The 25504-nt window shown below is 43.6% G+C and overlaps 1 protein-coding gene across 2 annotated transcripts in view; it reads right to left on the bottom strand.

Annotated features, from left to right (window-relative positions):
- Positions 1-25504, bottom strand: part of RYR2 (ryanodine receptor 2) — a 544399-nt gene that overhangs the window by 137684 nt on the left and 381211 nt on the right. For both annotated transcript variants that reach the window (XM_053667877.1, XM_053667878.1), the window contains exons 41-52: positions 21841-21955; positions 20447-20579; positions 20152-20255; positions 15413-15548; positions 14757-14943; positions 13414-13516; positions 11283-11403; positions 8449-8618; positions 7067-7287; positions 5767-5857; positions 3445-3585; positions 1854-2017 (exon numbers count right to left, since the gene is read on the bottom strand). In XM_053667877.1, the coding sequence (XP_053523852.1) occupies positions 1854-2017; positions 3445-3585; positions 5767-5857; positions 7067-7287; positions 8449-8618; positions 11283-11403; positions 13414-13516; positions 14757-14943; positions 15413-15548; positions 20152-20255; positions 20447-20579; positions 21841-21955 (1686 nt within the window). The remainder of the gene's footprint in view (positions 1-1853; positions 2018-3444; positions 3586-5766; positions 5858-7066; positions 7288-8448; positions 8619-11282; positions 11404-13413; positions 13517-14756; positions 14944-15412; positions 15549-20151; positions 20256-20446; positions 20580-21840; positions 21956-25504) is intronic.

The raw sequence follows: 25504 nt of genomic DNA, 5'->3' as shown, positions 1-25504 counted from the left end.
AATAAAAATAATTAAAATGTATTCAAAGATGAGGACAATCAAGATATGGTTAAACGCACCAAGTTTCAAGACACACTTTTCCCCCGCATTCATTTTTTGAAATTATTTTTCTTTTTTGACTGAAGTCTCTTCCACAACGAGACATGGGTGAACAATGGCTGAAATCTGACCTGTTACCTTATTTAAGTGTACTAATATTTTAACTTAATTTTATACCACTACCGATGTATTAATGATTTTAATTATCAATGGTCAATGCATCCTATTCTAATTGTTACTAATATAGACTATAAGGAAAAGTAAGTAATTCATGCTTCATGATTTTGTAACATTTATTCCTGATTCCTTTTATGTTTAAGTAAATATTTAATCTCCTAACAGGTGCTGAGTGTATGCAATTGATGATCCAGTCAGGTAACTCTAAGACTTCCAAATATCAAATATATCCATGAATGAAAAATTAATATACAGCATTCTGTTCTTTAGGAAGTATGCCTTACTAATGCACTTAACCTTGAGACTAGAATTCTGACTGAATCTAGTTGATAAGACGGTTTACTGTTCTTCTCCAGCACATTATCGGTCAGTAACTGAACCATAGGACATACATGTAAGAAGCAATGTAGAAAAATCACAGAAACAAAGAACTTACTGAGACTACTCTTTAAACCTAATCTGTTAAGAAGTCCCCAAAGGGGAATTCTAGGTAAATTAATACACATGCCTAACACTTATTAACTAGTTAGGTTTAATTAATCAAACTATGACATTGTTCTAAAGTTATTTTAAAATCCTGGATTATACTGTATGTTAGCAAACCACAAACTTACCAATGTAGGAATATCAACATGTGCTTTTGGTTTACTTGCTTTGGAAGAAATACAAAGGATTAGCCACATAAGCCCAGCAGTGGGGTAGAGTCCTTCCTCACAGGACTGTCCTCAAACACCAAACATGCAAATTTAAGGCACTGCCAAGCTAATAAAAATACCACGAAGTCTGAAGTCATCTGGGTGTGGGGGCTAAACCAGCTGGTGGGCTGCCCTGACGCCTGACCTTCAAGCTCCCCAGTCAGCTCCAATGCCGTGGAGAGGGACTACGGAGGGACGGCCCTGTGGTTACTCATCTTGCTGAGTGATGAAAGAGACAGCTTCCTTGCGAACAGGAAACCATGGTCCTACTTAAAGACAGTGACAGCAACAACAAAAGTGCTGAACTCCGAACACCTGAGGTGCCCTAACATCCTACCTGTCTGACAATGTTTGCAACTGAGCACTCAGAAGGTGCTGCACCATATTCAGTGACGTTTTATCGGCAGTGAAGGTGTCACAGTGCATTCTAACTGCACACTGACTTTCCCACGGACATTCTCATCTGATATTCCCGCCGACCTCAGGCTGGGCCTTGCACACTGAGCATTAGGAGCAACTCCAGGCCTTGCTGCGGAGATGGGACGTGAAGCGACAGCTCCCAGGGGCCTTGCTGCACTCCTGCCCAGAGCACCCGGGTCACAGACAGGGCACGGAAGTCGGCTGAAATTTTAATGGTCACTTTGGGCACGTTTTCAGCTAACAATATAACCGATGTGATTCTCCTCACTCCAGACTGCCCCTGGGGTGTCACACAGAGAACCCTGATTCTACTGAGAGTGCCCGAGAAGGTGTACCTCATCTACTTCTGACACTCAGGTAACCGCCATGGCCACTGCTGTTTCATCAAGGAAGGGGCCCCTAGTAAAAGCACACCAGTTCAGAGGGGGCGCGGATGGGAGGAAGCTCACTCCGGCACCTCAGTCAGTCTCACACCTCACTCATCATCTACAGTAAAAAGCTGCTGCAACGGCAAGTCCATACTTGGAGGTTTCGACAGGCTGTGGGTTGAAGTTGCCTTCGGCGTCCATGGAGGACTGCTTCTCCATCACGCTGACGTGACTGGACTCCATGTAGTCTGGAGGCAAAGCTCCAGCCACGGCACTCAGGCAGGGCAGGGCCAGTTTGAAAAGTTCTTGTTCGTATTTCTGGGGAAGAAACAGAAGACCAACAAACGAAAGCATGTCACTGCTTAGCCAAAGCTGCCAACACGATCTGCGACGGATAAAATGTTGTAGGAAAAAGTCTGAATCTGTTCTGCCATCCCCCCACCCAGGTAACCGAACTCACTAGCAGATTCGGCATCTTGAAAATGGGACGTTCGGCCTGAGATCCCACAAGCATGAGAAGCTGACGGCTGCACGCTGCAGGTGCAGCCGAAGGAGAAACCAATGTTTGCCTCTCTAAACGTTTATTCTTCAATATTTGAGGTGACACAGCCTCAAATATTCTAAGTATGTAACAAAGTAACTCTGTAACATGTCTGTACAACACAAACATAATTCCCATCAATGAGGACTGTATTTCTCAGTAAGGGGTTATTTATTGCCACCTCACATTACAAAGACCTCATAGAAAACACCTTCAAAAAGATCCCCGGGTAAGAGGCTTTGACTGCTCTGGGCTGCATTATGAAGTATAAAAAAGCCCTGCACTAGGAAAGACGTGCCACAACAAATACGCATACTTAGAATTTCTGGGAAGAGGCATTTGTATATTAACCACACCATTAATTTTGTATTTAGAGAATTTTTTAAATCAAAAATAGTAATCCTCTAAAAGTTATCTCGCTTTAACCACTCAATTGTAAATTAATGTTGTAAATTCTTCTAAAAATACCTTCTACGTATTATGTTAAAAGGACTCTGTTTACAAAAGACAATTCAGCAAGAGAAAGTATCATGAAGTCACTGCTAAGTAAGTCCCAGAGGAACTGTCCCCCATCAGGAAGCGACTCCGGCCACCCACAGCGTCTGTCGGGGGAGGTCCACAGGCCTGCGACTCCAGGCTCGGCACAACCGCCGGCAGCGCAGCATCTCCTCCTGTCTGACCTGCCACCGCGCAGCTGCCGGAGGCGCCCCGGCTCTCCGGTGCAAACGCGGGCACTGTAAGGGCCGGCCACTCGGAAAGCGGCTCTGGGTGCGGGCGGGCTTCCTTCTTCACAGCAGCGAAGCAGGCAAGTTGGTGAACCCCTGGAATAGTACCCTCGGGGGACTTTATATACTATATGTTCATATTTGATATGATTTCTTCAGGTTTTATAAAATTGGGGAGGTGATTAGGGGGAGTTTGAGAGTAAGTAAGTACAAATAGATCAGAAATGTATCAATTCGTGTGCATAATTTCCTAAAATGCTTAGCTGTCTTAAATTCAGAAAGCGTTATAATCACAAGAAACATGTTACCATAGCAATGATGAAAAGCCAAAATGAACTGCATTCTCAACATTTGCTATAAATTCAGAAAAGATAAAAAATTTTTTAAATAAAATTATGGGAGTCTTTTAAAGTCTTACCAAGAACCTATGGTTTTAATTATTTTATCATACAAATAAACCCACAAAAATATTAAATTACCTTTTGAGACAGGGCATCAAAAATTCCCCAGAACAATTTTCTTGACAAATGAAGCTCTTCTTCTGAGGCAGCTCCGAAGTTTCCCCACCCTCCAGGCAGACAGTAATACTTCCAGCACCGTTCATAATGATTTGTCAGCAGCTATGTGGGGAAACAATTACGAAAGCAATGAGCCCAAGACGCCTTTGGCACTTTTCCGTTTCTTCCCAGGTGGCGGCGTTCTACCACCACATAATACGATCGACTGGACGAAACTGCTCGATCCACGTGGGTTCTTTGGGAGGAAGTTCTTAGTGTGTATTTCGCATCTCTTTGAGACCTAACACTGACTGCAGTCTGGAGGTGGAACACCCTGTTTGACAAATGACTCACCCTGCACATTCTTCATGAGTCTGTGTGCTTTTCAGTGGCTCTCACTCACTCACAGTCATTATGAGCGGTTTTCCCCTGAACTCCATGCGCATGACAAGGGGCTGAGGCCAGGGTGCCTCGGAGCACAAGTGTTAGGACACGGGACCCAATATGCGCCTTCTAGGGGAGCTACACCCCTGGACATTTGAGCATCCTCTCTGCCAACCCTAATCGCCACAATTTATGACCTAACTTCTCTCCGTAAACCCCCAAAACTGCCCACTTCAATAGTTTCTTTATCTAAGTATATTACTTTGGTGGTTACAGATGCAATTTGTAACCTTACTGAGTGTCTATGTTTTCCTATAAATATTTTACTTGCTCAGAACTGAACTGGAAATTCAAAGATAGGTACAGAATCTTTTGATTATTTGGAAGCTCTTTGGATAATTTATTCTTGATCAATAAACTAATATTCACAACTAGTTGCCAAGTTAACAAAATGATGTTTATGAATCAACTACAAGTTTCTGGATTCTCCTCTCACTAACTAAGGAGGGAAATGATAAGTTAGCTTTTACTGTTATAAAAGCTAACTACATTGCTTACAATGGAAATATTTCTTTTAGTTTGGCTTCTCTCTCAGTTACAAAACACACAAATTCAGGATTCCCAAATGATAGAACACTGAGATCCGATTTTGCTTAGACTGACTTGAAAATAGGTACACTATAAAAGAGTTTTATCACATGAAGTCATACTGTATCTTTTTCTCAGGGATATTCCAGCTCATTTAGATCAAGAAAATTTTGCAGGACAAGGGCTATCCTGGATGAAAAAAAAAAGATTAAAATGAGATTTTGGCAAGGATATAATTATATAATTTATCCATCTATCTAAATTTATTAAACCAAAATCAATTTTCATAGTGGTTATTTTTGCCAAACATTGAGGCAGGCTTAGCATAACAGCAGCTCAAAATACAGGCACATTTGTGTCTCAAAACTCTTTCCCAGCATGTTGCTGGTGTCCATGAGGAAGAAGGTGCTCACTAGACAGTAGTGCCGTGCTGTGTGGCTACCTGTAAAATGCCCAGACATGGCCATGACCTCCACACACAGACCACTCTATCAGTGTGCACCTGGCACCTGAGTCCTGAGCCTAGACCGGCTGTCTGAGGACAGAGAGTAGCCCCGGGTCAGTAGGACAGTGTGGGGTGTGGCCACTCATGAGCAGAGTGACAGAGCAGAGGATGTCCTGGCCTTCTCTCCCCACAGCAACTTTCTGGTACTGCGTGTACAGAAAGTTAGCTCCGAGGCTTGTTGGATGGCATTTGGAGACTGTTGTTAGATTGTCAACTCAGAAAACACTGTCGAAGCCCTGGCTGGTGTAGCTCAGTGGATTGAGTGCGGGCCTGCGAACCACGCAATCGAGGTTCAAATCCCAGTCAGGGCACATACCGGGTTCCAGGCCAGTTCCCTGTAGGCCAGTTCCCAGCAGGGGACGCACGAAGGCAACCATACACTGATGTTTCTCTCCCTCTCTCCTTCCCTTCCCCTCTACAGATAAATAAATAAAATCTTAAAAAAAAAAAAAAGAAAGAAAGAAAACGCTGTCGATAAAGCCTGCTCTATATCCTCGAGGTCCCTAGAACTCGAGGTTAGGCTTGTCATCATGTTCCCCTCTGAGCATCTCTTGGCTCTTATTTTTCTTGTGGGCCATTTGTTCCCACTGATTTCCATTGTGACCGACTCACAGAAAATCAATCTCAGGATTTGTATGGTCTGCTATTGCTTATTTATTTTGGGTTGATATACACATATCTATACTTACATGCCCATTTCAACCACTGGAGGAAATTTTCCAACATCTAACATCGAACATGATGTAGCTAGAGATGTACAGGTCGTAAAGGGAAATTAAGCCAGAGGACCCGGTAATCAAATAACTATGAATGGGTCCTGCCCTTACCTTAAGAGGCATCTTTGCATGTTCATTTAGCAGCGGGACATCAAACACTAATCTCCTGAGTAAGTGCTGCATCATGGAAGGTCTCAATTGGCTGGTGGAACAAAGCTGATTTTAATAATGGAGTTAACATGTCTAAACTAAGTAGACAATTCATTAGACTAAATTAAATATGCCAAGAACTGCACATACCCCTCTCTTCAGAGAATGTTAACTTCAGGTGGCCCCGGCCCCAAGATTAAACAACAGTCCCACGATTCTATCAGTGGTTCCACCGGCCTCTCATCTCTACCCCCAAATCTGAAGGCCCGTCCTTATTCACTACAGGACGTGCATCTCTTCTGCTCCCCTCCCACCCTAACACACAGCCTGGAGCCCATGGGCTCCAGCAACTTGGCCAATGTGCCTTCCCTCACTCCCAGGGTGGAAGGGCCCCCAGGGCCCAGACAGGAAGCAGAGCATGAAGGGGAAGATGACCAACACACAGTGCACACCCGTGTCCAGCAACCCTGAAGGCTTCACCCCATTCAAAGTGTAGAAAAAAAATTTATGAGATTATGTATTTTGATTCCATTTTATAGAATTTTAGCATCAGAGAAGTGAGAGAACTTAAGTCCTAACCTCTCAGCTCCCTCAGTCCCATTTGGCTTCCACACCCGACAGTCCGCTGTGGGGGAACACCTTCCCTTCACTGCACAGTGCTGGGCAGCAAGCCTTCCCTCTCACAGCTCCTGCCCAATCAGAAAGGAGCCCCGGCCTTGTGTGGGGCCCCTGAAAGTGTCCCTTTTACTGTCAGAACTTTAGAGGAAGGAGATGTGTTTCTGGTTTCCACTGGAAGGCATTTGAAGACTTCTACCTACAGAAAGTGGTTTCCCAAGCTGGCGGAACTAGCCGGCCTTCATCACTGCCACACAGAAGTAACACCTTCACATTATACTGTATCATTATTCGTGTTTAACAGGACCTTCTACTCTTCTATCCTGGAAGAGGAGTTAAAACCTTTGACCAGCTGAAAGCGGAAAATCTATTTAATATCTGACACGGAAGTGGCCAGGGACCCCTCACAGTCTCTTGCCTACCAACTTCCAGAACAGCAGAGTGGGCCCAGCACCATAGCCAAGGCCTGGAGGAGCACTCCTGAACTTGACTCATGCCTCAGTACATAGAACTTCCTAAAGGAAATTAATTCTTGCACAGAAATTATTGCCAAAATTCATAACGATTTGTCAAGAGCCACAGAGCAATTCAATTCTCTTTCTTAAACTTAAGGAGGTGGCTCGGGGGACAGTTGGCGCCTACTCACCCGCAAATGGACAACAAGCAAACTTCTATGGAGTCCCGCTGGGCCCTGGTCAGCGAGCAGCCCTTTGACAGCCTGTACACAGTGTGGAGCAGTGAGTCAATGAGGGACGCATGGGGCTCGGTGCCGGCAAAGAGCGGGGCGCACCTCCTCAGCAGAGGCAGCACGGCTGTGCAGAGGTACCGGTTGAGGGCCAAGGCCATGTCCGTAGCACTCAAGGCCGCCTGGAAAGCAACCGGAGAATACTGATAGAAAGTCATCTGCCTTTGGGGAGCGACATGCTGATGTGTGATTTCACTATCTGGAAAGTGACAAAATGTGAAACACAGAAGTGTGTGCTTCTGTTATACCCTTAAGTGTGGTTCACGTAGTCTTTACCACGGAAAAAAGTCAACTTTCAACTGCTTATCAATAATAAAAATAAATAAAGTGATATGTCCTCAAAGAGCCCAAGAGCCAAGAGGTGCATATTCTATCATAAAATATAAAGAGTAGGAAAAACAAAAGCTAAAGACTCTGATGACATTAGAGGGGGTGAGTACTCTACCCGGGGGAAAAACAGTTCACCCTCCTGATACAGCTCGCGCTCCCACACCCTCTCTGAATCCACCCATTAGTGCTGTTGATACTCCTGCTCACATCCGCCAGCATCAACGCTCAAGGGCTGATTGCCTCACCAGGCTATTACCTGTACTATTTTGTCCCAGAATTTCAGGGGACACACCCAAAGAAAAAAATTTAACTTCATTTTTATGATTCTCATCTCATGACTTTCATAAAAGAACTGCTGTCAATTAAAAATCTATTTCCCTTGAAATCAAAGAGACTCACTGAGCTGAGACTCAAACAAAGTGGCGCTGAGGCCGCTGGACAACATGCAGAGCCACAACCCCTGCCCCAGCCTTTGACACAGCAGAGCCTGTCCACTGATGACGGCCGAGTCTCAGTTTAGGTCACTGGACACTCGGGACAGATTTTAGCCCATCTGTATGCTGACGAATGAAAACAGTAGGATGATACTGTAACTACACCTCTCAACAGTGTCCATTAAACCGTCTTAGTACTCTAACTGCGTTATTGGGAAGAATAACTGCTTAAGTCAACATGGAGGCTGTCAGGAGCCGCCGGGACCTCCTGTGGTCAGGGCCATGTGAGTGTCCTCTGGTCTTCCGCTGCACCTGACCAGAGTTTTTATCTCCTTCTCCAGCTGCGGTCTCCTCCACTAGTCAATGAATTCCTTGAGTAAATAGTCTATTTTATTTTGTTTACCCACTGCTTGCCTAAAAAGTGTAAATAGGTACTCAATAAACGTTAGGTGACAATAAATAAATGAATAAATACAGCTATGAAAAAAAGTTGAGGAAGCCAGAAGCTCGCATCATTACCGTATCTAAAGAAGCAGCAGCCCGGAGATCTGGCAGAAAGCCGACCTCTAGAAGGTGGAGGAGAAAATCTTGAACCTCAATTCCATAGACCCTGTCAAGGAACAAAACCATGGCTGCCTTGTGATCTGGGCAAAACCCCGCAGACATGTCGGGCTCCACCACACTCCCATCTAAAAGAGAGAAGGCGACACGCGGCAGTCAGTGGCCCTGCCCTTCAGGAGACAGCTACAGACGGCTACTTCTCAGCCTCCCCACGCTTTCAGTGCAGCTATCTGTTCAATGGTTTCCAGTTATTCCAGGGAACAAGCAAATGCTGAGAACTGGCTGAGGACATATGACGGTGCAGCTTAAGGCCAAGGTCCCTCCAATGCTACGTGCACATTCATCTGTCAGCCACGCGCACTGTGTGATAAGGAATCAGCACTGTGCTAGACGAGGAGAAGGAAACCAAGGGCAGTCACGCCCCCACAGTGAAGCAAGGAGTCAAATCCACAAAAAGTTAAAATGTAAGCTGAGGTGTTCACTCTTTTCAAGAACAGGAGCATCTTTTACACATTAATAAAACTCATTATCCACTATGTGATAAGCATGGCACATTTACATATTTATAGGATCATTACAAAATGATGAAACAGCTCTTTGAAACCAGTTTGACTTTCAAATGCACTATGTTTAATGACCATAATTAGAGTGGAATTAACAATGTTTAAAACATGTTTGAACATGGCTGGTATGGATCAGTGGATTGAGTGCCAGCCTTTGAACCAGTTCAATTCCCAGTCAGGGCACATGCCTGCCTTGCAGGCCAGGTCCCCAGTAGGGGGTGTGCAAGAGGCAACCACAAATCCATGTCTCTCTTTTTTCCCCTCTTATTCCCTCTCTCTAAAAATAAACAAACAAAATCTTTAAAAATAGAACATGTTTGAGAGTTGTACTATTTTCTCTGATAACAACCAGTGTTGATGCCTATATAAATTACTAAACCCCTAAAATAAGTCCACAGATTCATAGGTTGGGGACCATTAATATGAGAAGTTATGAGATGACTGTCTCAATTCACATATTGAGACGGTGGTATGTCCCCCATTTGGCACGTGCTAACTATGTGGTTGCTGCTCGTAGCACTGAGAAGGCCCCATGAAGGTGACCACGGAACCTTCAATAGGCACGCTATTGGACAAAGAAGTACCAGGGAGAGATGATACACGACCATAATCATTCCAAAACATGAGCTTTTTGGTTTTCATTCACAGTCAATGAATGAATTTTATATTTACATCATGAAAATAAACAAGTAACAATGTTTTAAGGAAAATTATATTAAAAAATAAATACTAAGAATGTACACCTACTAATTGGCAAATTTAAATCTAAATCAAGTAAAATTGGATTTAAAACCCAACCAAAACTGATCTAACCTAGCGTTTATTTAACCTCATGTTTATTTAACCTAGTGTTAAATCACTGCACTAAAATTTTCTATTCACTGATTTGAGAGAGAGCACAACAACATTTTGTTGTTCCACTTACTCATCCATTCACTGGTTGAGTCCTCTGTGTGCCCTGACCAGGGATCAAACCCGCAACTTTGGTGCATCAGGATGATGATGCTCTAGCCAACTGAGCTACCCAGCCAGGGCCTATCATTTTCAATTAAAAGCCTATATGAAGTTCCAGTTCAAGTCTCCTAAAAATCTATACAAAATTTAAATTTATCAGATATCAAAAAAATTTTTAAATTTTCAATGAAATTAGAATTGATGCAAGATTAAAAATAAAAATGATACAAAATTTCAATTTTTCAGATTTTATTATTTTAACATATAGTGGAGCCTAAGGAAACAGTGAGCCACTCACTGACACCGAGCTGAGCCTGTGTTCGAGGCGCTCGCTGGTTTCAGGAGCAGACAACGGCAGCCGCCTGGGCCCAGAACCCACTGGTGCACCACAGACGCTGCCATCTGCCCACCGTCTGAGCACGGAAGACAGCAAAGCCCACGGGCGGCCTCCTCTCACACATCTGGTCTGTGAACTGGAGGGAGGAGGGCCGGGCACTGGCTTCACCCTTGGGGCCTGCAGCCTCCATCTGCCTGAAGTAGCCGCCTCAGACGACTGTCCGGCCTGCCTGTGCCCAAAGCTGCGGGAGCAAAGTCTCCTCGTCTCCTTCTGAGGTCTTGGGCTGGCCTCCAAGGTTTGTGAGCCCCTCCCTCTTCCACTGTTACTCTGGGCCACACTCCTATTCTAGAACAAGTGTGACAAACGTGTAAGGAAGGTCCTTAGCTGATGCCGAGTGGGGTGCTGATTTGTGGACAGGAGGCCGACTTCACTAAATATTCCAGTTACAGTTGGAAAACCGATCCCTCGTGGTTTCTATACCAAAAATGGCATGTTGGGTCAAATAGAAAAAGATTACTTTAAAAATTTTTCTCCTCAGTCTTGAAAAGAGCACTTCTTTCAACATACTGCTAATTTCTAAATCTCTCAGCCCAAAGCTATGATCATCGTTTTGGGGGCGGGAACAGTTGAGGAAGTGACCATGAAAACCGTCAGAGTGAGTTAAGGAATTACGGTTGAGAACGACAGAGAACACAGGGCCCACAGAACACCAGCAGGGGAATCACACAGGACAGCTGAGGGGTGTCCTTCCTGATCAGAAACACAGCTGTTTAAAAGCAATGAGAACAGAAAACATTTTATAGAATAATGCACTTTATAGCTCTTTTCTTGTTTTAAAGAAACTTAAGTAGTGTCCCTAGGACGCAGGGAGGGAGATGCTGAGCACTGGTGAGACCTGCCTCGCGATGCCCCACTGACCTACAGAGAGCGGGCCTCACCCTTGGCTATTGTGGGCATCGGGAAAGCAATGCTGATCACTCCCACCAAGTCTCCCAGCGGAATGAGGGATCTCAGAATGGATCTGATCCTGATGGCTTCTCCCTTGCCGGCATGAATCAACTGCAGGAAGAAAAACAAAGGAACATCAGAGTCACTTGGTTAAATCAATGTCAGAATTCTATAGCCAAGCTGAAGCATGGGTATCTGAGTCTAAAATCATTTTCTGTTAAGAATACATATGAAGTTAGACCTCACTCAAAAAACTGTTTCAGGCTCACAGACAGATATTTACTTGCCTACACACTTTTCATTGACATCAACATACACTGAGTTATTACTGTGATCTAGACCAGCTGGTCTGTCTACCCAACAAAACAACGGTTTCTATTTTTTTCAAGGTACTGAAAAATACTGAGATTCTCCTAAGTCTATTAATGTTTACCTCACCAAAACTACATGCAGATACCTGTCCACAAAATGAACAATGATACAAGGGAATATATAATCTTTAGGCTCTGGACATACGCTAATATTCATGCCTGATTTCACTTTTCTTGCCTTGTAATGAAAATGTAATTGCGCATCCATGTATGTCCCACCCGATTTCTCCCGAGGGTGGGTTTACAGTATGGAGGTAAGTGGTTACTGTGACTCTAACAGGCCTGAGACCCTCACTGGCTAAGGAAGCCCCTTTGAAGACATGGCTCTGAGACAGTCCAGAAGCTCAGCCAGTCCCTGGGACCAAGCGCGGGCCTCAGAGCCGGGCGGGCGTCAGGGCATGGGCACAAGCACCAGTCCTGGCACACAGGGGCCCTAAGGTAATAGTCACTAAAGCGAGTGAGCCGCAGAAGTACCAAGGTGGGTCCCTTGTTAAGTCACTGAGATTTCGCCCCATAACCGAAGACTTCTGATTGTTAGCATAGTTCCTTTCTTGGTTCCTTTGACCTTTCACTTCCAGGGGTGCCCAACCTTGTGGCATCTCTGGGCCACACAGGAAGAAGAAGAGTGGGCCACACATTAAATACACAAACACTAACAAAAATTGATGAGCAAATAAACAGGTTTTAAGTGAATTTACTTACTCAGGCCACAGGCTGGGTACCTCTGCCAGGAAAAGAACAAATACTGAGATCATAAAGGTTTTTCTCCACAGTCACTTCCAGCATGCTGATTTCTGACTAATGTGATTAAAACCTCATCAACAAACAGCAAGCGAAATTTTTACAAAAATCAGACAATCGGTTTTCTAATATCCTGACATTTCTCCCTGTGATTCCTCTCTGTTCACAACAGATTATACTCGGAAAGCAAGAACGTTTTAACCAATGGGTGTGAGAGAAAGACACTGCCCCCCAACCCGAAGAAAAAAACAGAAAGCAAAGAAAAACCCCACAGATGCTCAGGGTGGGAGAAAGCCTGATCTGCTTGCTGCTCAGACCAGCCTGCAAGTGAGTCCATCTTCCACCCCGGTGTGTTCACACCCTGCCTCACTTCCCACTAGCAGGAAACAAGGCTAATGTTATGGGGCCTGGCAAGCATTTTTTTTAAATGAATGTAATAGAACGAAACAATAGATTGGAAGATAGAGAAGAAAATGTCAGGATGCACTACAATGTTAAGTATTGTTGCATGAAACTTTCATTTCATCTTGGTCAGCAAGGCCAGAAAACACTAACTGATCTGGTCCGAACAGCTCTTGCCTCCCCCCACCTGGCTCCACCGCACTTCCCCCAAACCAGGCCCACACGAAGCAGCGCCCACACAGGGACTGAACACTGTACGACAAGAAAATGACTCTACAGAGCGGCTGCCTTCCACACGTGCTGACACAGGACAGGACTCTGGGTAGAGAAAACACGTTCTTTTCTTCTTCAAGCGTGGCCGCTGGGGGAGCTTCCCAGAGCTGTCAGTAACGGACTGCTCTCCCAACGGCTCCTACTGAATCTCCGCTGCCGGTTTTTACAGCCAACGAGACGTTTCCAACTAGACAGACCCTCATTCAGCAATGAGGCTGCAGTGTGCCTTTTAAGGAGCACGAAGAGCCTTGGTCTGGTGCAGCAGGGACCCCGCCCAGGCACAGGGCCTGTCCCACAGAGGAGCCGGGTGCCGCTCGGGGGCCCAAGCACTTACGTGCATTTCAGGGGCGCAGCGTCCCAGCAGGTCGATCAGAGCCGCGTAGAAGGTCATGATGGCGTTCCCCATGTGCACGGTGTCGTCCTCCTCATCTGCATCCCTTTCACGGATCATTCCAAAGAAGCGGAAAGCAAATCAAAACAGGCAACAGAGCGGTGTTTCTGGCTTATTCCCTCTTCAGAGGAAGGGGCCCCCGGGTAACTCATTCTGCCTCTGCTGCTACTTCCTGTGTGTGTGTTTAATTTACAGCTGGACATTTTGCAGCAAAGTAACAACAGGCTGAAGACCCAATTTGAGATTCTATCACCAAGAACACACTCATGGGAACCTGAATATTAAGGTTCTTTCAAGGGGGAAAAAGGAGAATTGCTAATTTGATGATCTGGTGCTCATTTGTAGTGGCAGCTTATTAACAAAGAAAGTGACCGATAGAAGCATTTGGTAAGTTTGGAACATTTTTGTGAATAGATACATTTAGAGAAAGGGTGACAAAGAGCTGTCCTGTAAGGTCACCCAGGACAGTGTTTCCCCAAGTAAGTAGTTTATACACGTGACTTCATTCACTCACTCATCTCCTACCCGCCAACCCACTCCCAGTAACCCGCCCCGCCCAGGGCCCTGGCCTGGCTTGGCCTGAACACCAGTGCCCGGGCTGCATAGCAACAGGGCTCACTGGGGCATCTACATGCTTGGGACTGTGCCTCCAACAGGCCCCATTATTTCTCTGCCAGAAACACCAGCAGTGGGGATGCATGGCCCCCAGCAGGACGGCCACTACCCGTATTTAAAAGGTAGGGGCAACACACCTGGATAGATTTACATCCACGGATGAAACCCAGTCCAAACAACACGCACTAGGGACAAACGTAAGGTGGTCATTGCCTCCCCTCCGCCACCGAGGCTTCAAACACCATTTCACTCCCAGGATCAGGCCACCCCCATCTCTGGACTAAGGCCCCCAATTCTCTTGCTAATGGTCTCTTCCTCTTTCACTGATGTCATAAAAACTCATTCTAGCCGTCTCCCCACTAAACCCGACTCCAATTCCAAAGGCTCGTCTGCCATCACTTGTAATAACTAGACTTTGCAGAGCCCCTGGGAAAAGTCATGGAGCACAGTCTCCCACAACCAGAATTCCTCTACTAAAGCCAGTTGTCCGCAGGTCCCTCTGTCCCTTCAGCCTGTTCCAGGAGCAAGTCCCACCCAGTCTTCCACATCCAACCCATTTGGTTTTCAAGTGGAGATAGAGTTATACTGTAATTAACAGAATGCAAATTCTGTTTTGTACGATTTCAAGACAAGCAGCACAATTTACTCAGGAGTGTGCGTATTAGACCTACGGGGTTCTGCTGGACCCGCTGGTTGGCGAGGGACCATCTCGAGAAGGGTCCTCAGCTATCTTGATGGCCTCTTCCACAGCTGCCAGAAGACCGTTCCCGCCCTCCCCCCGCAGGGCAGGGCCAAAACACTCAGGCCTCCTGATGAGCAGCCTCACCACCACATTGGCGTTCTCCTCCACACTCTCCCCTAGGAACGAACACACATAGCACAGGCCACAAAGGCATTACAACCATCATTTACATTTAAAGAAAGATGACTAAAACCAACCAACAGGGTGGTGAAGCCAAAACTAAACTCAGATTGCTAGTTTTAGATGGACGTGACAGTCATTTTCTGTTCTTGCACTTAATATTTTCAAAGCAAAGACAAGCATTATTCAAAGCTATAGTCCTAGGTCTCATTAGAATCCAATTACAAAAATCTGTCTGAATGTAGGTTCCTAAACTTTTCATTTTAAACATGATATATAGCATCACTATGAAAACAAATATTATAAAGTGAATTGTTACTGTAAAAATATGATTATGAAATACTCAATTGCATTTCTAATATTGACTTCCTTCATGAAAACACTGGGTTGTATCACGATCCCATATAACTATTTTCGTGCAGTTTTAACGATGACCAAACAGAACCCCACTGCAGTCAGTCCTACCATTACAGAAGACGGCGAATCGCAGAAAGTCGAGGTATCGCTCCCCTTCGACTGGGTTCCAACCAATGTCCGGGTACCCCCTGGACACCAGCATCTGGCAGCTCTGCAGTCCGCAGCCGGCCAGATATCGCACAACCTGTGGGCAGGACAGGATGGGGGCAGGAGGGTGACCCCCGGGGCACAAGTCAGACGCTTGTGCTAGACCTGGTGAACAGTGCTGTCCCGGGCTGGCTTGTAACAAACGCAGCTTTGAAAGCTCTTTTTAATCTCATGACAATCCACACAGGAAAACCTTAGAATTAGGAAATATCAAAAATCATAACAAAGTGTTATCATAAAAATATTTATGAATAAACTCTATGAAAGAAAAATATTACTAAATTTTGTATCATTTAATTTGTGACTTTTACCTATAAAAACAAATGATGATATTTGATAAACTTTCAAAATTTCGAATGACATGAGGCCCATCTGAGATGCTGGAAGATCCTTCTAAAGTACAAAGATACTTTAAAGTGAATTACCTCCAAAATGACCTGTCACTTTCATAGGGGGGGCGGGAGGGTGTGAGAACAGCCACAGAGAAGTGGAGAACTCGCTACAGTCCCATGTCCTTGGGTTCACATCTGACCTGTGTCGTTTACTGCACTGTTTCAAGCAAATTCCTGAATTTTTTAAGACTGTTTTAGTGTCTATAAAATTGGTGATAATCCTACCTACTTTTGTCCTCTTAGGAGAAGTGTCTATTCAGGTCCTTTGTCCATTTTTTATTGTATTGTTTGTATTCCTGGTGTTGCATTGCCTGAATTCTTCATAAATCTTGGGTATTATCCCCTTACTGGATGTATCATTGGCAGGTATCTTCTCCCAGTAAGTAGGCTGTCGTTCTCGTTTTGTTGATTGCTTCTCTTACTGCGAAAAAGCTTTAGTTTGATGTAGTTCCATTTGTTTATTTTTTCCTTTTATTTACCTTACCCAAGGAGATAGATCAAAAAACAGTTTTAATAAGAAATGTCCAAGTAAAATACTACCTATGTATTTTGATTTGTACAGATTGTACAACTGATTTGTACAGATTTTGTTTCCTCTTGATTCAGCCATGGGAGCTTGTATATTTCTAGAAATGTATCCATTTCTTCCAGATTCTCCAATTTGTTGTATATAATTGTTTGCAGTATTTTTCTTATAATCCTTTGTATTTCTGTGGTGTCAGTTGTTACTTATTCCATTTCCCTTCTGATTATACTTATTTGGGTCCTCTCTCTCTTTTCCTTGATAAGTATATTTAAAGGTGAAACCATCTTCTTTACCTTTTCGGAGTACCCAGTCTGGGTTTCACTGACCTTTGTATTTTTTTAGACTATTTTGTTTATTTCTGCTCTGACCCGTTTTATTTACTTCCTTCTACTCACTTTTGGCTTTGTCCATTGTTCTTTTACTAGCTGCTTTAGATGTAAAGTAAGATTGTTTACTTGCAATTTTTCTCATTTGTTGAGATAGGTCTGTATTGCTATGAAATGCCTTCTTAAAACTGCTTTGGCTGTGTACCACAGATATATATATATATATATATATATATATATATATACACACACACACACACACAACACACATATATATATTTTTTTTTGGAGGAGGGATTTTTGTGTTTTTATTTTCATTTGTCTCAAGGTATCTTTTGGTTTCTTCCTTGATCTTGGTTTTAACCTGTATAATAGTATTCTTTAGGCTCCATGTGTTTGAATGTTTTTGTTTTCTTCCTGTGATTGACTTCTACTTTCACACCATTTTGATCAAAGAAGATGGCTGAAATCATTTAAATGTATTGAGGCCTTGTCTAAAGGACTATCATGTGGTCTATCCTAGAAAATATTCCATGCGTCCTTAATAAAACTGTGTATCCTGCAGTTTGTGCAGTATAAGGCTCTCAAAATATCAACAACTCCATCTAGTCTAATGTGTCACTTAAAATCACTGTTTCCTTAATTTTTTTCTGGAAGGTCTATCCACTGATGTCAATAGGGTGTTAAAGTCCCCTACAGTGAGTATATTACTGTTGATCTCTCCCTTTATGTCCATCAAGACTTGCTTTATATATTGCATGTAGGTGCTCCTATACTGGGTGCATAAATGTTTACAAGGGTTATTTCCTCTTGTTGAACTGATCCCTTTATCATTATGTAGTGTCCTTCTTTGTCTCTTATTATAGCCTTCATTTTAAAGTCTCTTTTGTCTGGTACAAGTATCGCAACTCTGGCTCTTTTTTGTTTTGTTTCCATTTACATGAAATATCTCTTCCCATCTCTTAACTTCCAGCCTGTGTGTGTCTTTTGTTCTGAGGTGGGTCTCTTGTAAATGGCATATATATGGGTCTTGTTTTCTTATCCCTTCAGCTACCCTATGTATTTTGACTGGAACATTTAATCATCTACATTTAAAGTGATTATTGATAATTATGCATTTTTTGCTACTTTATTCTTTACAATAGGTTCCTCTTTTTCTTCTTTCTTCTTAAAGAAGTCCATTTCCTATAATACTTGTTTGTTGTTGAAAAACCCCTTTAGCTCTTTCTTGTCTTGGCAGTTCTTATTTCTCCTTTACTTCTCTATGATAGCCTTGCTGGACAGATAAGTCTTGGTTGTAGGTCTTTGCTTTTTACCACTTTGAATATTTTGGGTTGAGATATTAGGTGACGGTCTTGTGGGACTTCTTCCCTCGTAGGTAACTATCTTTTTCTTGCTGTAGTTAAGAGTCTCTCTTTGTCTCTAACCTTCATCATTTTAATTATGATGCGGCTTGGTGTGGGCTCCTTAGATTCATCTTATTTGGGAATCTCTGCATTTCCTGGACTTGCCTGTCTTTTTCCTTCACCAGGTTAGAGAAATTTTGTCATTATTTACTCAAAGAGGTTCTCAATCCCTTGGTCTGTCTCTCTTCTTCTTTTGGTATCCCTATAATGAAAATGTTATTATATTTGATGTTGTCCCAGAGGTCTATTAGACTACCCTCACTTTTTTAATTCTTTTTTTTTCTGCTCTGCTTGGATGTAGCAGAAGACATTCTGCTACAAACTGCGGATCCAATCCTCTGCTTTATCAAACCTACTGTTCATTCCTTCTTGTGTATTCTTCATTTGTTGTAGTCCTCATTTCTGACTGGTCCTTTTTTATGGCTTGTGGATCCTTTTTTATACTTACTATCTCTTTAACTTCTCACTGAGATCATCCATTCTTCCTCTAAGTTCCTTGAGCATCCTTATGGCCATTGTTTAACTCTGTATCGGCAGTTTGCTTGTCGTTCTTTCATTTAGCTCTCTTTCTGGGGATTTCTCCTGTTCTTTTGGGGCTTGTTTCTTTGTCTCCCCATTCTGGCTGTCTCTTTGTATTTATTTCTCTGTACTAGCTAGATCTGTTGTATCTCTCAGTCTTGATGTGGTGGCCTGAAATAGTAGGCCTCTTGTGGGGCTCAGCGGCACAGTCTTCCTGATCACCAGATCCAGGTGCTCTAGGAGTGTCCTTTGTGTGGGTTACGTAAGCCCTCCTCTTGCAGTTGAGTCTTAATTGTGGCTGTCCTGTCCATGTGTTGGTTTGCCTCTTGTGCTGGCTGACTATGAGGATTGATCCTGACCACAGTGAACAAGCTATTACGTGGGAGCTGACCCCACAGAGCAAAAGCTGCCCCAGTAGGGTCTGGTGCCTTCCAGGATCTTTATTTAGTTGTGCCACTTATGAAGCTAAATGGGCCGTGCTCTGGTGTAGTATCCAGCCCACTACCAGGTGTGTTGGTTCTAGGGCCTCTGGGGAGGGACCAGTGTACATCAGTGTCAGACACTGCCTGTAACTGACCATGGGCTACATGTTTAAAGCAGCCAAGTGATCCACAGTCTGTGGCTGCCTCTGACGGGCCTGGGTGTGTGTAGGAAAGACCAAGCTACACACCAAGGCCAGCTTCCACCAGCACCAAACCCAGGTACAGGTCAGCAAAAGGCCCAAGGCACACCAAGATCCACCTCCACTTGCCTCCACTTGTCAGCTGTCTGTTAGGCTCAGTCACTGAAAAAGCCATTGGCAGGGGGCAAATTGCATGAGGTAGTTTCTCAGTGAGTCACCAGGTAGGAACAAGTGGTGTACAGCAGGTTGACACAGATTCTAATCTGGTGCCAGTGTCAGGTCAGAGGCTGCTCAGCAAGTCTCAGGGTATACCAAGGCCAGCTGCCACCTGCCTAGGACCTGCCTAGGACCTGCCTACCCCCGTGGATTCGTGGTAGGTTGGAGTCTCAGGGAGTCAGGACAAAGCCAGCAGAGTCAATCAGGCTAAAACAGAACAAGCTTTAGCTGAGTGGAGGGTGAGCTCCATACAGGAAAATGAGTACAGGTGATAAAACGCCACCCCCACCTTGCAGCCCCATACCTCAGTCTCTGACATTTCAGAAAACTGAAACTATGTGATTAAAGCAAGTGCGATGGCAAACATCATGAAAGGAAAAAACACACAGGAATACAGAGAAAGTTGATCCTCTTTTCAGAGAAAAATGCACATGGTTAAAGGAAATAACTCGTCTCAAATTCCTTGTTCTTTGTAACTTACGATTATAATATCATATATAATATCATATATAACACTTTTATATAATTACAGCAACATGATTATAACTATAGGATAGTTATATTTAAATGATCCTGAAAAACAGGAGGAGCGAGCTTGCCTCACAGCAGCGCAGCGGCAAGGGGGAGGCCTACCTTCTCCAGATCTGGCTCACGCAGCGCCAAGGCCAGCTCGTTGTTATCCATCACCGAGGCTGCGGCCACATCCAGTGGAGTCGACCCCCGCATTGCTGGTGAGGCTGTCAACCCAAACACACACGAGACAAAACCTGGATCGTACCGCAGCTGAGTTCCGTGCAAAGCACATTTTCACTGCAAATTTAATTCCTAGTGCAGCACACACAGCACTACTCTGAGTCAATTCACACTGCACTGCAACGTGTACATTCCTTTTATCCTAAAAATCGAGTGAAGTCAAACATTTACTCACCTAGACCAACGCTGCTGTTTTCCAATAAATAACTGAGGTGATCAAACATAGCTTTCTGATTCTGCCGACTTATACGACAGAAGTAACAGAGAAAACGGCAACAGTTGGCCACCATCTTGGGAAAAGTGATCTCCTACATAAAGAGCATTGGATTAGCTGTGAAAGCAAATTATCTGTATAGAATGGAGTTCAGAGGTTCAGGTCTCAGTCACACTGTCCACCCACGTGTGGCCATATTTGCAGAGCCTCAGACCCTGAAGGCCTTCACATTTCCAGACTTGGACACGCCTAGCCTGTGAGCCACAGAAAATCAAGCATGGCATTACCATCCACAGCCTCATTCAGAACCAATGTACAGCTCGGAGCTGGGAGCTGAAGGAGGCGTGACTGGGGCTGGCTCAGGAACGGGGCAGACTCATTGTGATGCCTGAGCACTGTCGGCTGCGCTTGGTTGTGACCTCGTGCAATCATCTCACCGATTCTGTTATGTGAAACTGGAGTAAGTTGGGTAATGATGCCCCTTTAGGTGAGAAAGGGGGGGCTGTCAGTGAGGCAGTCTGCGATAAACACCCAGTGCAGGATCTGGGACCCCGACTTGGCGTCATCGGCGCTGTTGTAGTTGATTTTGTTGTCCTGGTTCCAGGTGGCCCCAGTCTCCCCCTTGACCCATCTAAGACACGTCCCCCGAGAGCCAAACCTTGTTCTGGGATCCTCAGACAATGCTGGGAGTCCCTCTTCAACACAGCATTTTACAAACACCTTTATAAGCCTGTCTAACGGGTAGGCTGAACACAAGAATCAGGGACTCATTTCTATATTCTGAAAAATACATTGTAAAATTGCTAAAAATGCTGAAATGCATTTTGCAAAAAAGAGGTTACGAAATTATACCGACTTACATGAACTTATTTGTTGTGTTACCCTATTCATTCGGTTTTAAAGAACTTCTTTTTAAATGTTAATCCCTTAATAGTTCATAGAGTCTTTCAACAAATACACCAGAGGATCACCCTCAGGTCTCAGTCTGGATGGAGAACTCAGTGCCACCCCCTGTCATCAGGGGGATGGCTGGGTTCGAAGGACATGTCTGTGTTATGGATGCTTTATTATTCTCAATTTCAAAAAGGCAGCACAGTGTTAATTTTCTCCTTTCTAAACATCCCTAAACTACAACAGTTTAGGGTGTAGCTAAATTGTACAGCAGAGGATAAAAACTGTTACAGATATTAAAGAAAAAACACTAGCGGTATGCTCAACTCTCACTCTGTACAGTGTCATTTGCTTGTTTTTCACAAGCTGTCTCTCTGAACAGTCCTCCTGAAAGGGTTTAGGAAATGCATGTCACAGAGACGACCGAGATACACAGCGTGCCAGCAGTCAAAGGCTCCCTTTACCTTGGACTCCCCACCGCCCAGGACGTTCACCATGACCTCCATCACCGTCTCGTGCATCCCCAGCGCCCTCATGAGGTTAGGGTGCTGGTAGAACACTTTATTATTCATGATGTCCCTGCAAAGGAACACAGGTATGGAGGGAAGCACAGAGGTCAGAGCAAAACTTCAGTAACAATTCACCTAATCACCTGGTTAGAAATAAGTGCTGGCAAACATGAAAGAGTAAGAGCAATCACAGTTAAGCCACAAAAGTAACAACAATTAAGTTTTTCTCAAAAAGATTGGTAGCCTACTAAAAATAGTATATAAACTGTCTATGATTTTCATTTACATGTACTAAATATATAAACATTCACTAATATGAAATGCTATTTTGGACACATCACTCCTAATTTAATTTCTATTCAAACATGATCACCTTCTTTTGTATAGAAATAAATCAGTTTTCACATTTATAGGAAATTTCCTGTATAGATTATTGATATATATTTGCTTTCCACAGATGCTATTTTGGTACTGTGTTCAATATTTGCATGTTTAATAACAGTACCATTATTTCCTGTTACATGCATGTTATTGTGGTGAAATCCTTTTAAAAGATCCACATTCTCCAAAAGAAACTGAATGCACATGAAGTCCAGGCACAAGTAATCGGACTCATTAAACAGACATTCAGCTTGAAGAACAGCAGCAGGCAGCACCTGAAGTGCTTCCCCTCAGCATCACTGCCTCGCATAGTATGACAATACGCGTGTGAAGGGGTCTGTAAGGATCTTAATGTTTAGTAGTCACTGCAAATGAGGAGCTCGCTTAATTGTTATTGCAACACAAATCGATCCGATGCAAGAGCTTTTTCTTTCTGTCAGAACTTCAGCACATAATGGAGGTGCTGGCTGCAAGGAAATGCAAACTTTGCCTCCGACTCTGGTCTCCCTCCCATGAGTCACCCACGCAGTCAGTCTCTCCCTAACTCTGTCACTCAGGCTACATGGAGGAAATGGGATAGCAGAATCCTCCTCTGATTCTTTTCTTCCTTTGCTATTTAATTTCAGTCTTTTACCTAGCATTCAGTTTACTTTTGTTTTAATAAAGAGAACTTTAAGACAGGACAACCCAGAAAAATGAGGAGGGCCCAGGACCAGCAAAATCTGGTCTATTTCGGGCAACGACAGACACGGCCACCACAGGCCCCTTCCTTCACAGCACACCCCACACGCCACAGGCGACCCTCCGCTCTCAAACCCAGTTACAGCTGCAGCGTCTGTTCCCGTGTCAGTTCAAGTCCTTAGTATGACCAAACTTTGAAAACTATTTACTTGAGAATCTCGTTTGCCTGAGGTCTAGGTAAACTGAATGGATTTATAATCCAACCACCCGGCATGCAGGCTGTCACTTGTTAAATGTGCCCTTTTAGGGGATGTTTCTAATTTCACAAGAAGAAACATTGTACGTTTATTTGAAAGCGTGCTTTCCATTTCCTTGAATGCCTCCTTTTTCACTGGCTTATTATCAGAAGCCTCCTCAGGGTAGACTTAAGGCATTAAATAAAATGACCGAAGCTCATACAATCATAAATTAAGACTGTAAAATTCACCTTTGTTGTTCAGGCTTTTTCGTGCTCCCTCTTTGTCCAGTTAGTATATTTATTTTTAGTGTGTAGCCATTGTAACCATTTTGGAATACAATCTTCCATTTTATTTTTATGATTTCAAAAGTGGGCAATATATAGCATTGCTTTAGGAGAATTTAAAATGTACATGAATGATATCATACAACCTGAATGTTTTTGGTACTTTCTCTTCCTTGCAATTATTTTTTAGTTTTGCCAAAGAAAAAACTATTCTCTATTTTATTAGTTTTTTCAAAGAACCAACTTGAGGTTTCTTTAATCCTTTTTGTTATTTTTTGCATTCTCTTTTATCCATGTCAATAGTCATCTTCATTATGTCTTTTTATCTGATATGTATAGAGCTAGATTAGCTTTTTCTTTTCTAAATATGTCTCCAACATCACTTTTCAACATTTTACATCATGAATTTCTCTTAAAAAATTATTTACTTACTTTTATAGAGAGGAGAAGGGAGGGAGAAAGAAAGGGAGAGAAACATCGCCTGGCTGTCTCTCCCAGGTGCTCCAACTGGGTCTGAACCCACCACCCAGGCGCGTGCCCAGACCAGGGATCAAACTAGTGACCTTTCGCTTAGCGGGATGACACTGAAACAACCGAGCCACACCAGACAGGGCTACATTCCAGTTTTCTACATGCTTACGTTTAAGTCATTTTCTCATTTTTCTCTGGTATGTTAGTTCCCTCTTATTTTCATATCTGCAAATTATCAAGTGCTCAGATTTCTGTAAATATGCACTGGTAACCTTCTCTCTAAAACTCATGGTCTCCCATCCCTTCCCTCTGAATTCCATTTTCCTTTCTTGACTGTGCAGCCTTTAGATGGTCTTTCAATGAGGGACGGCAGGTAAGAATTCTGAAATACCTTTGTGTCCCTCACTCCTGAACATGGGGTACACATCTGGATCTCCGAACCCACACAAAGCGCAAGCTCACTGTGTTGACTTCTCAGCTGGGCTGAGTCGTGTTGTCCAGCTCTGCCCTGGAGAATTCTAAACAGTGCTTCTCTGTAAGCAACCTGGCCTTCCCCTCTGTTCTCTTCTACAATAGTCTAGTTAGTGCTGGTTTTACACTGTGGATGTGGAACTGCAGGTGCTTCAGGAATCTGTGAAGCCCCATCTTTCATCATTTCTGAAAAACTCAAGCCAGTGGCTCTTCCCACACTCCCCTCCTTGGGCTCCAGTGTCCTGTCTTCTTTCCCAGTCTCCCATTCAGCACAGGTGGCCCCTCTCCGAGGCCCCTCCCTCAGGTCTGTCCCCTGTTCTGTTGTATTTTTGTCTCCCGATGCTGCATGACTAATTTCCTCAGAGCTGTGGTCTAATTTACTCATGTTTTTTTCTGCAATTTGTTTTTGATGTCAGTTATATTTTTCATCTCTACAAGTTCTATTTAGATCCTTTTCAAACATTCCTGGACTTTCTGCATGACTTAATTTTAGAGACCCTATGTATTCTTTTATGTACAGCACCTTTACATTCTCCTTCTAGCAGGCTACCATGGGAAGTTCTTGGGGGAGGTGTTCTAACTCCATAGTTTATCATATCTCCAGACCCTTATTTATGGTGGATTCTTTCCTATGTGCTTTGCAGTTTTTTGATTGTGGGCTAATCTTTGGTAGTATTTAGGCTTTTCTTGTACAATTTCAGATAAACTTGAGCTGAGAAAGCATACCACCAGGCCAATTTTTATGTTAATTTCTCCACTTGGGGGTCCTCAGACTCTGCATAAGGTATAAACGTTAACCCACAAATCTACGTGGAGCGCAACCTTTGCCGCTGAGTTCTCACTCCCTCATTCTTCTTAAAGGGCCCAACAGGCCCAGAGAAACTTTCTTATTAATTTCTGCTGATGAGAGTTTTTGTCCCCATGGATTTTAATGTGTTTTCATTAACCTGTATTTTTATATATGATTTTACATCGCTGAGTAACTAACTCAGCGATGAGAAACAAAGCCCAGGCTGCTGGCTGTGCATCACAGCCATCTCAGCCTCCAGTTATAAAATTAGATTCATTATCAAGCGACTTCCCTACTCGGTG

Source organism: Artibeus jamaicensis, unplaced genomic scaffold (genome assembly GCF_021234435.1).
Source record: "Artibeus jamaicensis isolate MK-2021 breed Jamaican fruit bat unplaced genomic scaffold, CSHL_Jam_final contig_473, whole genome shotgun sequence".
NCBI lineage: Eukaryota > Metazoa > Chordata > Mammalia > Chiroptera > Phyllostomidae > Artibeus > Artibeus jamaicensis.
The sequence above is the reverse complement of the archived record's forward strand: the minus strand, read 5'-3'. Positions and strand labels throughout refer to the sequence as shown.